The 14,382-nt window shown below is 34.1% G+C and overlaps 1 protein-coding gene across 1 annotated transcript; it reads right to left on the bottom strand.

The window, feature by feature from the left end:
- Positions 1–1,021: 1,021 nt before the first annotated feature.
- On the bottom strand, positions 1,022–14,087 carry LOC141317164 (phosphatidylinositol 3,4,5-trisphosphate-dependent Rac exchanger 2 protein-like; the record flags this gene model as incomplete). The annotated part of the gene is made up of 6 exons (XM_073832968.1): positions 1,022–1,139; positions 1,906–2,042; positions 7,204–7,289; positions 7,477–7,625; positions 13,490–13,582; positions 13,945–14,087. Coding segments are annotated over 6 exons (726 nt in total), but the record flags the coding sequence as incomplete, so codon positions are not given.
- Positions 14,088–14,382: the final 295 nt, after the last annotated feature.

Below are 14,382 nucleotides of genomic sequence, written 5' to 3'. Positions count from 1 at the left end.
AAATACTATGCACATTTAAAATGTAAACAAAATATAATTGAATTTAATGTAAAACATTAAATATTAAATTAAATTAAATTAAATTAAGGTAAATAAAATAAAATTAAATTAAATTAAATTAAACGCATATTTAAAATAATATAAATTAAATTAAATTAAAATAAGAATTTGTCATTACATAATATAGACTATATTTACCAAAAAAAGTATCAAAATTAGTGCTGTAAATAAACCCTGAGACATGAGTTGTTTTCATATCCTGTATAAATTAAATTAAATTAAATTAAATTATACGCATATTTAAAATAATATAAATTAAATTAAATTAAATAAAAATAATAATTTGTCATTACATAATATAGACTATATTTACCAAAAAAAGTATCAAAATTAGTGCTGTAAATAAACCATTAGACATGAGTTGTTTTCATATCCTGTAATTAAATTAAATTAAATTAAATTAAATTACATTTAATTTAATTTAATTAAAAATGTAATTAAATTAAGTGCATATTTTAAATAATATAAATAAAAATAATTTAATAAAAATTAAGGATATGTCATTACAAAACTCTGACTACATTAGGAAATAAGAAATGTCATGTCAAACATTCCGTTAAGTTCTGTGCACATTTAAAATTATATAAATAAAATTATTGAATAAAAATTGACAGTTTTTGACTATATTTTCCAAAAAAAAAGTGTAAAAATCAGTCCTGTAAAACATAATTTAATTCAATTCTGTGCATATTTAAAACAATATAAATGTAACTAAATTGAATAAAGATTAATTAATACTATGTTTGCAACAACAACAAAAAAGTACAAAAATCAGTGCTGTCAATAAACCATGAGACATGAGTTGTTTCCATGTCATGTGCATCCTGCATGAGGCTACTGAAGCAAGTCTTGTACATTTAGTCTCAGAGGACAAAGAAGAACATCAAGGCTAGAGCGGGAGGTTGAAAAAGTGTGTGCTTATGTATACAATATGTATTTGCACTGGTGTGTGTAACAGCACCTTCAACTTTACACTCAAACACATCTCCGTTCTCCCCTGCGGCGGGCTTCTGATTGGTTCTCTGGTGGTCTTCCTGTGCACTCTCGCTGTTGTTATACACCCATTTAATGGAGTCTTGCTGCAATAAGAAACAACAAAACACATTTCAGACAGACTAGCTTTCAAAACAAGAATCGCGGGTTGATCACACACTCCCATAGGACACGAAAATCAAAAAGCTAAAAGCTAAAACCTAAAACGTCGAAGCCTGACATGGAAGAGAGAAAAAAAAGGGGAAAAACGTCAAAGTAGCTTCATAAAATTAAAGTTGAACCACTGATGTCACATGGACATAAAGGTATTTAATGACAGAATTTTTATTTTTAGGTGAACTAAACCTTTACACCTAAGTGCCAAACGAAAAAGAACTTTGCTATGAGTATATCATGGCCTTTATATCATCCAACCTCCACTTCTGTCAATATCTCCCCTACATTTCCCTCTTCTTGATGGTGGGCCGCAAATCCCTGCTCAGCAGGAGGGTGGGCACCCCCTTGCTCTTTTTCCATGCTTGATGGAAACCAGAGTCCTGCCAGTGTGCCAACCATGGCGTCCTACTTCAGCCTGTGCCAAGCCTGTCCTTTATTACCCTTCAAAACAGGCCTGCCTGGCCCATTCCTTAACCCATATCCCTCACAACCCCCAGCCAGCTTCCTGGCCTTCTTCCCTGCCCTGTTCCGCAAAAGAAGCCATAATAACTGCTATTATTATTGGGTAATGACCCAGACTGGATCACAAAGGCTCTATTATTTGCCTTTGTAGTGCTTTATATACAGATTTACTATTTAGAAAGGTCAGGAATAGTGCATTTCCAATGATGGGATGAGAGAGGCTCTCAGTCGTACCTGTGTGGGACGCCGGTACTTCCTGCAGGCTGTGACGTGGGCGATGACACTGGCGTGGCTTTCCTTGCTCACGTTGATGCCGTTTACTTTAATGATGCACTGACCCGGGTGAAGGCCGGCGACTGCTGCAACGGTGCCTTTTGAGAAACAAGATATATTAGATCGTATCTAAACGATTACATACACCTTGCAGAATCTGCAAAATGTTAATGTTTTACCAAACTAAGAGGGATCAAACTAAATTCATGTTATTTTTTTGTTTAGTACTGGCCTGAATAAGACATTTCACATTACAGACATTTACATATAGTCCACAAGAGAAAATATTAGTTGAGTTTATAAAATGACCCTGTTCAAAAGTTTACATACACTTGATTCTTAATACGGTGTGGTGTTACCTGAATGATCCACAGCTGTTTTTTCTTTTTATTGTTTAGTGAGTTGTTCATGAGTCCCTTGTTTGTCCTGAACAGTTAAACTGCCTGCAGTTCTTCAGAAAAATCCTTCAGGTCCCACAAATTCTTTGGTTTTTCCGCATTTTTTGTTTATTTGAACCCTTTCCAACAATGACTGTATAATTTTGAGATCCATCTTTTCACACTGAGGACAACTGAGGGACTCATATGCAACTATTGCAGAAGGTTCAAACGCTCACTGATGCTTCAGAAAGAAACACTATGCATTAAGAGCTGGGGGGGGGGGTGAAAACTTTTGAACAGAATGAAGATGTGTACTTTTTTCTTATTTTGCATAAATATAATAGTTTTGTCATTTAGTACTGCCTTTAAGAAGCTACAGAACATACTTACATGTTTCCCAGAGGACTAAATAAGTTAAATTTACCCAGATCTTCAAATTCAAAAAGTTTTCACCCCCCTTAATACACCTTGTTTCTTCATCAGTGATTGTTTGAACCTTCTGTAATAGTTGCATATGAGTCCCTCAGTTGTCCTCGGCATGAAAAGATGGATCTCAAAATCATACAGTCATAGTTGGAAAGGGTTCAAATACACATAAATGCTGAAAACTTAAAGAATTTGTGGGACCTGGAGGATTTCCTAAAGAACTGTTTAGTTTAACTGTTCAATACAAGGGACTCATGAACTATCACAAAAAAAAAAAAACACCACTTTGGATCATTTAGGTAACAACACAATATTAAACATCAAGTGTATGTAAACTTTTGAATGGGGACATTTTTATAAATGTAACTATTATTTTCTCTTATGGACTATATGTAATCATATTTTATGTGAAATATCTTATTCAGGTCAGTACTAAATAATAACATGCATTTTGTATGATCTCTCTTATTTTTGTAAAAATAATTAACATTTTGCAGATTCTGCAAGGTGTATGTAATTGTTTGACCTCAACTGTAATACCAGAATGCAAAATGTTGGACAATGCAAAATTAAGTACTCAAAAGTATTCAGTACTGAAAAGTTTAGACAAAAACAATTCAATGTACTGTATTTTGAAAAACTATAGTCTGTGGTTGCCATTGTGTGGAGTTTAGAGTTGTTCCCTAATGTAGAGCATCTCAAATTGGTCACTTATAAGATTGTATGCTGGTTAGGGTGCTGCCTTATAAGATATTTCCCTTTGTAGTTTGCAGTTGGTAGACTGTGAGGTGGTTCATTATTGGAACAGAGCATTTTGAGTTGAACAGATGTTTTTTTTTTTTGCATACACAATAAGGAAGAGAGAAACATAAATCAACACAAATCTCCTAAACACACAATCTCATAAGCATTTTTACAAGCAGACCCATAAATAGCTGCTATAAGCAGAGCATGAAAGATGGCCCAGATTTTCTCTGTGGTTACAATTCTTTCAAAGTTTGTGTCTGAAAGGCAGTTTGCAAAGCGAATGACACATAAACAGTTTGACCCCAAAGTTATGACCTGTCTAGCATAGACAGATCCACTTGGCATGGGCGCCGCTTTCTGCATTACAGCAGGTGATACTATAAACTGTAAAATGACTTAGGTTAGTTTTCAGAAAAGCAAAACATCTGAGGACTAGGCAGACATTTGAAGTTTCAGTTTTCACTGCAGAGACTAAATATTCATAGACAGTTTGCATAATCTCTTAAACAAACACAAGGCCTTACACTGAATATCATTTTTCTGTGATAAAAGTGCACGCCTCTGTAAAAGGTTCCTGTGTTTCTCTAACAACACTGAAATCTTTACGCAGCATTTTTTCCCTGAGCAATCGCTTTCTCACTTCTGCAGCCAGGAAAACTCAGGCAAAAGCAATTTTTAAGAACAAGCAAGCACATTAAGCAAGGTAATAATTATCATAACTCCCCACTGAGCTTATGAACAGCAATCACCTGAAGCAGCAGCTGACCTTCTAAAGATGAGCAGAGAAACTCACATCCATGTATTCAGTACTACCCAGCTGAAAAGACTAGCTTAGGCTAATATAAATATCCATACTGTACCTTCCATTATTTATTAGGGATTCAAGTGCATAGCGCTGAAACCCTATTGTATTTGTTAAAATGGCCAAGGATCAGCAATCTCCATGTAAAACTGATCATGCAGACCAAACCATAAGTCGTCGAGACTTGAAACTTGGAGGGATGGTACTACTCACACTGCTGACAACATCACCAAAACTCATCCCAATTGACCTGATGGGGGCGCTACAGTGATCAAAAGTACAAAACCGATCATAACTCCTAAACTGTCAGTCGCAGGCTCAAGTGTTTTATGTCGTTGGAATCCTTGGCTCATGTCGGACAAAACACATGAATTTGTATAAATACGCAAACATTTGTCTTATCGACATGAAAAACACTGTGCAAGGTCGTAGTCCAAAGTGCCACAAGTGTCTATAAGGAAATTTGCATATCTCAAAAAACATGGCCGTCATTGACCGATAAACTTTGAGCCTATTAGACAAAGTTAACGGAGGCCGATAGGAACGAAACTCAGTGGGCCTGTTTGACTCATGGCCCCAAAGGTCTGAGAAATTTGAAAGAAATCAGCCACTGGGGGACGATATCGCATTTTTTTAAGGGTGTAAATGACTGTACATTGCACAGTTTTTTGCACATACACGTGATATTCATATCATATGAATACTTCTTATTCCAGGCAATTTTGGCTCTAGAACCACTGCTGTCAATCAAATCATTTGTTAAAAAGATGTAAAAAAGAAAAAAAATACACTGCAAAAAGTTTTCACCAGCTTTAACTTAAAATCTTAAGTTTAGCAGCTGCCTTAAGATTGTAAGTTAAATCAACTTAAGTCATTTAAGGAAGGAAAGGAAAGGAGGTGAAGTGAGGCCAAGTATGGTGATCCATACTAGGAATTTGTGCTCTGCATTTAACCCATCCAAGTGCACACACACATTAGTGAACAGACACACACCGTGAACACACACCCGGAGCAGTGTGTAAAAAAATTTAAACTTACAAGTTATATCAACTAATTTTTATTGTGATAAGTTAATGCTGATTTAACTTAAAAACTTAAGGCAGCTGCTGAACTTAGGTTTTTAAGTTGAATCTGGCGAAAACTTCTTACAGTGTACTTTTGAGAACTAGTCCTAGGTTTTTCATTCAATCTGGAAAAAAAAAACACTGCAGTACAATTTTCTGGACTCTCTAGGTCAATAATTATCAAAGAAATGTACTCTTTGGGAAGCTATGACGGGATCGTTTAGAAAAGGGGTCTGTCCAAATTTACCCAAAAATCCTATAAAGCCTAAAGGAAAACTCAAAACTTCACAAAACCTGATGAGGACATGCGACAGGTGATTAAGCATGCAAAGTTTTAAGGAGATCGGCCCTCACTTGGTGCCATCACAGTCATAAATGTTCGTTAATATAATATATATTTCTATGGAAAATGACCTGTATTTACCAAATTCATTTGGATTTGTAGGGCCCAATGAAATCCCTTTTATTTTTCCTAAATTCTTTTTTATGTTTTTCTGGATTCAGTTTTTTCCATTTAAATTTGTATGGATTCCGTTTTTTACATTTTTTCTTTTTCTAGAAAAAATATTAAACAAAAAGCATTTCTAATTAATTAAAATCATGGAACTTACACAGTTTAACAGCAATTTATTAGTTTAACAAAAATAACATTTTGAAGGCCCTGTGAAATACGTTTTTCCACTCAAATTCAGTGTTATTTCGACCAAATTACAAGTTTTTTATTAATTTTCTAGATTTCATTTTAATGGTTTCATAAAATTTTAATAATCAAAAGCACCTCTAATTAACTGATTAGAAATATTTTGTTTTTACATTTTAATAATACTTTTAATATGTACTATCATTACATTAAGTAATATTTTGTTCTGTCACCATTTCCTATACCTATTTTTTTTCTTTGACGGGTTGCTGTGAAGACCCTTAAGTTTTTGTTTGTATATGAGATGGCAATAGTTTTTAGTTACTTTCTGTTTCACAAAAGGTTCTTTGTGGTGACAGAAGGTTCTTCAGATCATAAAAAGGTAAGAAAGAGATGGTTAATTAAAGAACTTTTGACTGAATGGTTCTTTGTGAAACCACAAATGGTTCTTCTATGGCATCGCTGTGAAGAACCTTTTAAGAGTGTAGAGATTATGTTTGTGTTCATGTACTCATATATTAAGGCGACAGAGGCTGAAAACACCACAAGCATCACTCGCACTTCAGTATGTGTGTAGTAAATGAAATTCATTCATTTACATAGATACATGGAGAACATACAGGATTCATTTTTAAATAGCACTTTGGCGGCTTAATATTCACAGACACTAGTCCATATCGTGTTTTGGTTTAAGTATACTAAACTACATTTGATTTATTCATCCAAAATTTGGCAACTTCCTTGATATTCTGCGTTATACAGTAAATTCCACTTTTATGACTAGATTCCGCAATTCTGTCCATGTTTTCCACACCCTAGGTTTGTAAATGACATATTTCGGATGCAAGTAGTTTCTGTTTAGTGTGAAGTGAGGATTGTTCTTCTTCCATCTCTTTTTCTCGTCAGGAGTGACAGTGCAAGCTGGATTGTTTTACTTTTTTCATTCATCTCTCACCATGTTTGATGAGAATGCACCGCAGACACAGCAGGAAGTCAGAGCTGTGCAGCTTGTTCTCTCTATATATAGATATATATGTGTGTGATGCTCTTCTCAGTCTGGCTCAAGTCAAGTCATGTACCTACAGCTCCAGCTGTGATCCAGCTGAGGTTCAAAAACACAGTAGGATATAAAGGGCACAAGTAACTTCCTTTAGCCCAGCCTAGTTTTTCTCTCTTCCATTCTCTCTTTTTCGCTCTTACCTCTGCCAACCGCATGCACCACAGATGGGCCGAACCCCCGGATTTGAAAGCCCAATCCGTCTGCTGAGTCTGGGATCTTCACAGTCCTGTGGAGCAGATAGACGCACAGACATCAATTTGACCGCCAAATCCGAGTTGCAGTTAAATATCAAGCTGATATTGATCAATAAGAGGATGTTTATCTGGCAGCGTTCTTCGTTTAATTGATATCAGGCTTTTTAGACAGTCTGTATGGTGTTTTGAAGTCTTTAGATCAAGAGATTTTGCACTCACTCTCTGGGTTTGGTGCTGACCAGTACTCTGAGGGGACCTTTGCTGTGGAAGCACTGCTTTAGGAAGTTTTCCACCTCCTGGAAAGGTCTCAAGAAGACCAGGTCTCCATTAATAGCAAAGATCTTTTTCCCCACTTCTAGACCAGCCATCTGCACAAGAGACACACAGGAATATCAAATAACCTCTTAACCTAGATATACAGCTGCTCCGAAATTACATTGACACTTAAAAATGTGTTTGTTTGTTTTTTTTGTTTTTTTTAAAGCAGACCTTTTCACAAAATAAGGTTTTAAATTGTCATTTTAATTTTTAATAAATGTGTTTAATTACAGAACACTTTTAATTAGTACTTAACACTTTAATCTAAATATCAATAATTCATACTTTTATTCAAAACATTAAATAAGTCTTTTACATTGTTTCAAAATAAATGCTGTTCTTTTGAGTTTCCAAAAAAATATTAAGCAGAACTATGGAAGCCCATTTTCGCCATTGAATAAGACATTTGAAAAAAGGTGATTGCAACTTATATATAAATGAGCAATTCTTACTTTTTTTTTTCTCTGAATTGTGTGATATAAAATCAAAATTGCAAGAAATAAAGTCAGAATTACGTGCTAAAAACTCGCAATTCTGACTTTTTTCTCTCAAATGCGAGTTTGTATCTTGCAATTCTGTATTATAAACTTTTATAAAAGCATTTGCGAGTTATAAAGGCTGAACTGTAAGATATAAATTAGCAGTTCTTAATTTTTTTAGAATTGCGTGATATAAACTCGCAATTTCGAGTTATAAAGTCAGAATTGCAAGATTGCAAGTTTGATTCTCCCAATATCTCAGAATTGTGAGTTTATTTCTCAGAATCCTCTTTATTTCTCAGAATCCTGTCTTTATTTCTCAGAATTGCAAGTTTATTTCTCAAAATTGCACATTTATTTCTCAGAATTGCAAGTTTATTTCTCAGAATTGCACATTTATTTCTGACTTTATTTCTCAGAATTCTGACTTTATTTTTCAGAATTCTTTCTCTTGAAAGCTTATTTCTCAGAATTGCAAGTTTATTTCTCAGAATTGAAAGCTTATTTCTCAGAATTGCAAGTTTATTTCTCAGAATTGCTAGTTTATCAGAATTCTGACTTTATTCTCAGAAATTGTGAATTTATTTCTCATAATTTCGAGTTTATTTCTCAGAATTTAAAATGTATTTCTCCGAATTCTGACTTCATTTCTCAGAATTGTGAGTTTATTTCTCAGAATTATGTCTTTATTTTTCAGAATTGTGAGTTTATTTCTCAGAATTATGTCTTTATTTTTCAGAATTGTGAGTTTGTTTTCAGATATTGTGAATTTATTTCTCATAATTATGTCTTTATTTCTCAGAATTATGAGTTTGTTTTCAGAAATTGTGAATTTATTTCTCATAATTATGTCTTTATTTCTCAGAATTTCAAATTTATTTCTCAGAATTCTGACTTTATTTCTTAGAATTGCAAATTTATTTCTCAGAATTCTGACTTAATTTCACAGAATTGCAAGATTATTTCTCAGAATTGTAAGTTTATTTCTCAGAATTCTGACTTTATTTCTCAGAATTGCAAATTTATTTCTCAGAATTCTAATTTAATTTATCAGAATTCTAATTTAATTTATCACAATTGTGAGTTTATTTCTCAGAATTGCAAGTTTGTTTCACATAATTGTGAATGTATTTCTCAGGATTCTGACTTTATTTCCCAGAATTTTGACTTTATCAAAACTGCAAGTTTATTTCTCAGAATTGTGAGTTTATTTCTCAGAATTGCACGTTTATTTCACAGAACTGCAAATTTATTTCTCTGAGGATTCTAACTTTATTTCTCAGAATTGTGAGTTTATTTCTCAGAATTGCAAGTTTACTTGTCAGAATTGCGTTCATTTCTCAAAATTGTGAGTTTATTTCTTAGAATTCTGAATGTATTTCTCAGAATTGTGAGTTTGTATCATGCACTTCTGAGAAAAAAGGTCAGAACTGCAGATGTAAACTAACAATTTACAAGAAAAAAAGTCAGAATTGTAAGATAAAAAGGCGCAATTCCAATTTTTATTCAGTGGCAGAGACAGGTTTCCATACAGAACAATAGTTTTCATCTTTGATAATAATAAAAATGTTTCTTGAGCATCAAATCAACATATTAGCATGATTTCTAAAGGATCATGTGACACGGAAGACTGAAGTAATGATGCTGAAAATTCTTCCTTGTCATCACATCACAACATTTAAAATATATTCGAATACATACTAATATATAAAATATATTCGTAATAATACTTCACAATATTACTGATTATTTTCTGTATTTTTAATCAAACAAATGCAGCCTTGGTCAGCATAAAAGACTTTGTTACTTCTCTTACCAACCCCAAAGGGTTAGCATAATTACATAAAGCAAACAAATTTCTCTTTGTTTTGTCTGTCACGTTGAATAAAGCTGATGTGATGAACAACACCTGTGTTCAATTCGCTGCGTAAACTTTGAGTGGAAATAACTATTTTGAGGTTAACGTATATATCATGCATAGATGGATAGCTGAATCCACAGATAAATTTCATTTTCACAGGTGCAGGGTTCAATCCTTTCATCTATATGTGCAACTTCCTGCTCAGCGCTCTCAAGTGGATGTAATTCATTCACTCTGTGCTTCATTGAATGGATTGGACACGTCTCTTGACAGCTATAAATATAACCATTCTTCTCTTACAATAAAATGCACTGTCCTACGTTTCCGGATCATGTTTTTCCTCTTCATTGAGAAAAACGCTTGGGCAGCGTTACCCTTTTCGCTTGCTTTCTCTTTCCCTTTTTCATTCATTATTATAGCTCTTTGTTATTATACCTTATCCTCTCTCTCTCTCTCTCTCTCTCTCTCTCTCTCTCTCTCTCTCTCTCTCTCTCTCTCTCTCTCTCTCTCTCTCTCTCTCTCTCAGTCACTGTCTTATTTCAGTCACAAACACGAAAGTCCATTTTGCTATTTTTACAAGACAGCTCTTCATCTATGTAAGTGCCCAGCTGGATTTTATTGCCTATTTCTCTTTTTTTCACTCTGTTCCACATTGGAAACAGATCCACATGCAATGCAGCGTGGAGCCCCGGACTGTGACGCACAAGTTACTTCAGGTCTGGGTAGCATAACTCTCTCTACGTCAGAACCGAGCCAGTTCACGTAACCACATTTACCAGAGTTTGATCTAACAAATCGAATATATTAAAGCACTAAAAGGGAACCTCAAGGCTGGCGTGATTCGAGGTCTATTTGTGTTATAAGCCCACAACCACAAACATTGAAACGTTCTTTACCACAAAGCACATTCAAATAGAGAGTGTTAACTGTTAATTATTAAGGTTTAGGTATTTAATAGATCAATAAATGCCTAATTGGTCCAATTGAACACAAACAAACAAAACATGGACTATTTTAACAATGTCCTGACTACCTTTCTGGACCTTGAACGTGTCAGTTGTGTTCCCTTATGAAAAAGAAGTGTGCTATTAGTATATTTCTTTCTTATATAACTTAAAATAAAAAAGTATACTTTCTATGTACTTCTCAAAAATGTGCATTATACACTTCTATTAATGACATTTAAGTATGCTTAACTTATACTTCTAAGTCTAAATATGTTTGAGCTATACTTGTGCTCTGAGAATCTGTGTTTTCATTGTTATAATCTAGGGGAGCTATTGCACTATATCTTCTGTACAGAATTTCCGAAACACAAGTAAAGAAGAAACCGAAACAACAGACGCTTCCACATGTAATCTAACACAATCGTCAGACATAAAACAGCATCAAAACCATAGATATGTAAAACTGTGTAATGTTATGGAATAAAATGTCAACCCATGAAGAGGTAATAACGACTGTCAAGCTTTGGGCTCCATCTACTTTTTAATTATCACGAACAGTCTTTTATTTTAGCTTTTTGTTTAAAATGTTGTTTATTTAGTAATTTATTTTTTCTTTATGAAACGTAACCACATTCAAGTGTTTATAAAAAAGAATGCATGAAGCTAAAATAAAATGTTTTTGTTTAAAAGCAGATCTTTCTATGTATAACAATATGTATAAAATGTATAAAAATAAAAGGTGCTTCAAAAGGTTCTTCACAGTGATGCCATAGAAGGGTTCTTTTGGTTATATAAAGAACCATTCAGTCAAAGGTTCTTCAAAGAACCATCACTTTCTTACCTTTTTATAATCTGAAGAACCTTCTTTCGCCAAAAAAATCTTTTGTGAAACCTTTAGCGGAACGTCTTGTATTTTTTAATAATACTTTGCACTGTAGCCACTGGAAGTTCAAAACATTTAGATATGGTCTTATAGCCCTTTCCTGACTTGTGAGCAGCCACAATGCGCAGCCGCAGGTCCTCAGTGAGCTCCTTTGTCTTAGCCATGACTGCCCACACACCAACAGCAGAGAGCTTCTGTTTTTCACCTGTTGAGTTGATTAAAACAGCTGTTCCCAATTAATCAGGGGAATTAGGATGCTTTAGAACAGCTTGGACTATTTGGAATGGTATAGAACTGTGGATTTTCCCATAGACTGTGACAGTTTGCAAAGGGTATGAATAATTTTGGACATGCCACGTTTTGTTCAAATGTAAATAAAAGCTGAGAAATATTTTTTCCACAATGATGCCTTCTTTCGCCACAAAGAACCTTTTGTGAAACAGAAAGGTTCTTCAGATGTTAAAGGTTCTTTATGGAACCGTTTAGCCAAAAAAAGGTTTCTTCTATGGCATCGTGAAGAACCTATTTTTATAGGGACATAGTAGTATACTTAAAGTATGATGTAAAGTTCACTTACTGTAAAGAACACTTGAATATACTTGCAGTATAAAACTACTAAACTAGTAGTTTACTGAGACTATACTTCAAAGTGTACTAAAAATTAATAATAAAAGTATTAGTAAAGTCAGTACACTTATAAGTTCACTTTTAGTATACTTGCAGTACAAACTAAAAACATAGATGTAAACTAGTTGTGTATTCAAAGTTTAAACTTAAAGTATACTTAAAAGTATACTGTTATATGCTAGAAAGTGGGCCAATTTAGTATTGAAATTAATAGTATACTACTAGTACACTGATATTTGTATACTTACTACAAAAAGTATACTTAAAAATAAACTTGAACTTTACTTAAAGGAGTAGTTCACTTTCAAAACAAAAATGTAAAGATAATGTACTCACCCCCTTGTCATCCAAGATGTTCATGTGTTTCTTTTTTCAGTCATAAGGAAATTATGTTTTTTGAGTAAAACATTTCAGGTTTACTCTCCATATAATGGACTTCTATGGTGCCCCCGAGTATGAACTTCCAAAATGCAGCTTCAAAGGGCTCGAATCGATCACAGCCGAGGAGAAAAGGGTCTTATCTAGCAAAACGATGGGTTATTTTAAAAAAAAAATTACAATTTATATACTTTTTAACCTCAAATGCTTGTCTTGTAAGCTCAAGACAACCGTTTGAGATTAAAAAGTATATAAGTTGTAAATGTTTTTAGAAAATAACCGACCGTTTCACTAGATAAGACCCTTCTTCCTCAGCTGGAATCATTTAGAGCCCTTTGAAGCCCTTTAAACTGCATTTTGGAAGTTCAAACTGGGGGGCACCATAGAAATAGAAATCCTGAAATGATGTTTTCCTCAAAAAACACCATTTCTTTATGACTGAAGAAAGAAAGAAATGAACATCTTGGATGACAAGGGGGTGAGTACATTATCTGTAAATTCTTGATCTGAAAGTGAACTACTCCTTTAAGTGTACTTAATAAAATAAACTCAAAATATACTTCTTTTTGGTAAGGGTTGCTGTCTTTGCAGGGTCAGAAAGCTCTCGGATTTCATCAAAAATACCTTAATTTGTGTTCAGAAGATGAACTAAATTTTTACATGTTTGGAACAACAAAAGGGTGAGTAATTAATAACAGAATTTACATTTTTAAAACAGGATTTCTGTTCACACACGCACCTCAGCATGGGAACCTTTATCCACAGATTTGATGATAAGTACTCTGTTTCGATCTTCTAGCGTGAATCCATAACCTCCTTCACTTGGCTTAATCTGAAATCAGAGTATACACTTCACAGTTATCATGACTTAGTAGCTGGCTTTGTCATCCAGTGACATTTTATTACAATTCATGTTTTGGAGCTGCTCCTAGATTGTGAAGTTCAGTCTCTCCCGAGCCAAAACTGTCAAACCAGTTGACTTCATGTTTAAGCGTAATGAGAGGCTGGTTTAGAAGCAGTCAAGCATAATTACTGGTGAAGACTCTAGAGTCAGAGCTGGCCCGAGTTCAGACCCCCCGTACGTGCCGAAGCAGAAAAGCCCCATGCGAGAGGATGAAAACCACATGGGCTCACGCCAACGTGTGCTATTGTAAGTGCCATCAGCTGTAGGCGATTACAGACGACATCTCTCACCAGCAGCGACTTGGCGATGACATTCTCCACTATTTTTAGATCGTGCTTTATAGGCTTGTGTTTGGTGTTGGAACCCTCCATCTCCTCGTCGGCGAAGAAGCGAAACAGAAGAGGCTCGTCTTTAAATTCGCTTTTTTCTAAAACTGTAAAAAAAAAAAAGAGAGAGAGAGAGAGAGACAAAAGCAAGATGTTTTAGGACAAATTATATCCTACCTGATGCTCATTCAGTAGTGGTAAATGTCAGCAAGGCAAGAATTGATATTTTACATGAAATTGGGAAGTTTACATGTTTACAAAATAAAATCAAACTAAATTAAGTTAAATAACATCTTGCTATATACATGGGTCACCATATTAATAGTCAAATTAATATTAATAGTCATTAAATAATAAAATTTCTTCATTCTAATGACATTTTGTTTACTTTTGTACCATAAA

This window comes from Garra rufa, unplaced genomic scaffold (assembly GCF_049309525.1).
Source record: "Garra rufa unplaced genomic scaffold, GarRuf1.0 hap1_unplaced_423, whole genome shotgun sequence".
Lineage (NCBI taxonomy): Eukaryota > Metazoa > Chordata > Actinopteri > Cypriniformes > Cyprinidae > Garra > Garra rufa.
This window is presented reverse-complemented; position numbering and strand designations above follow the sequence as displayed.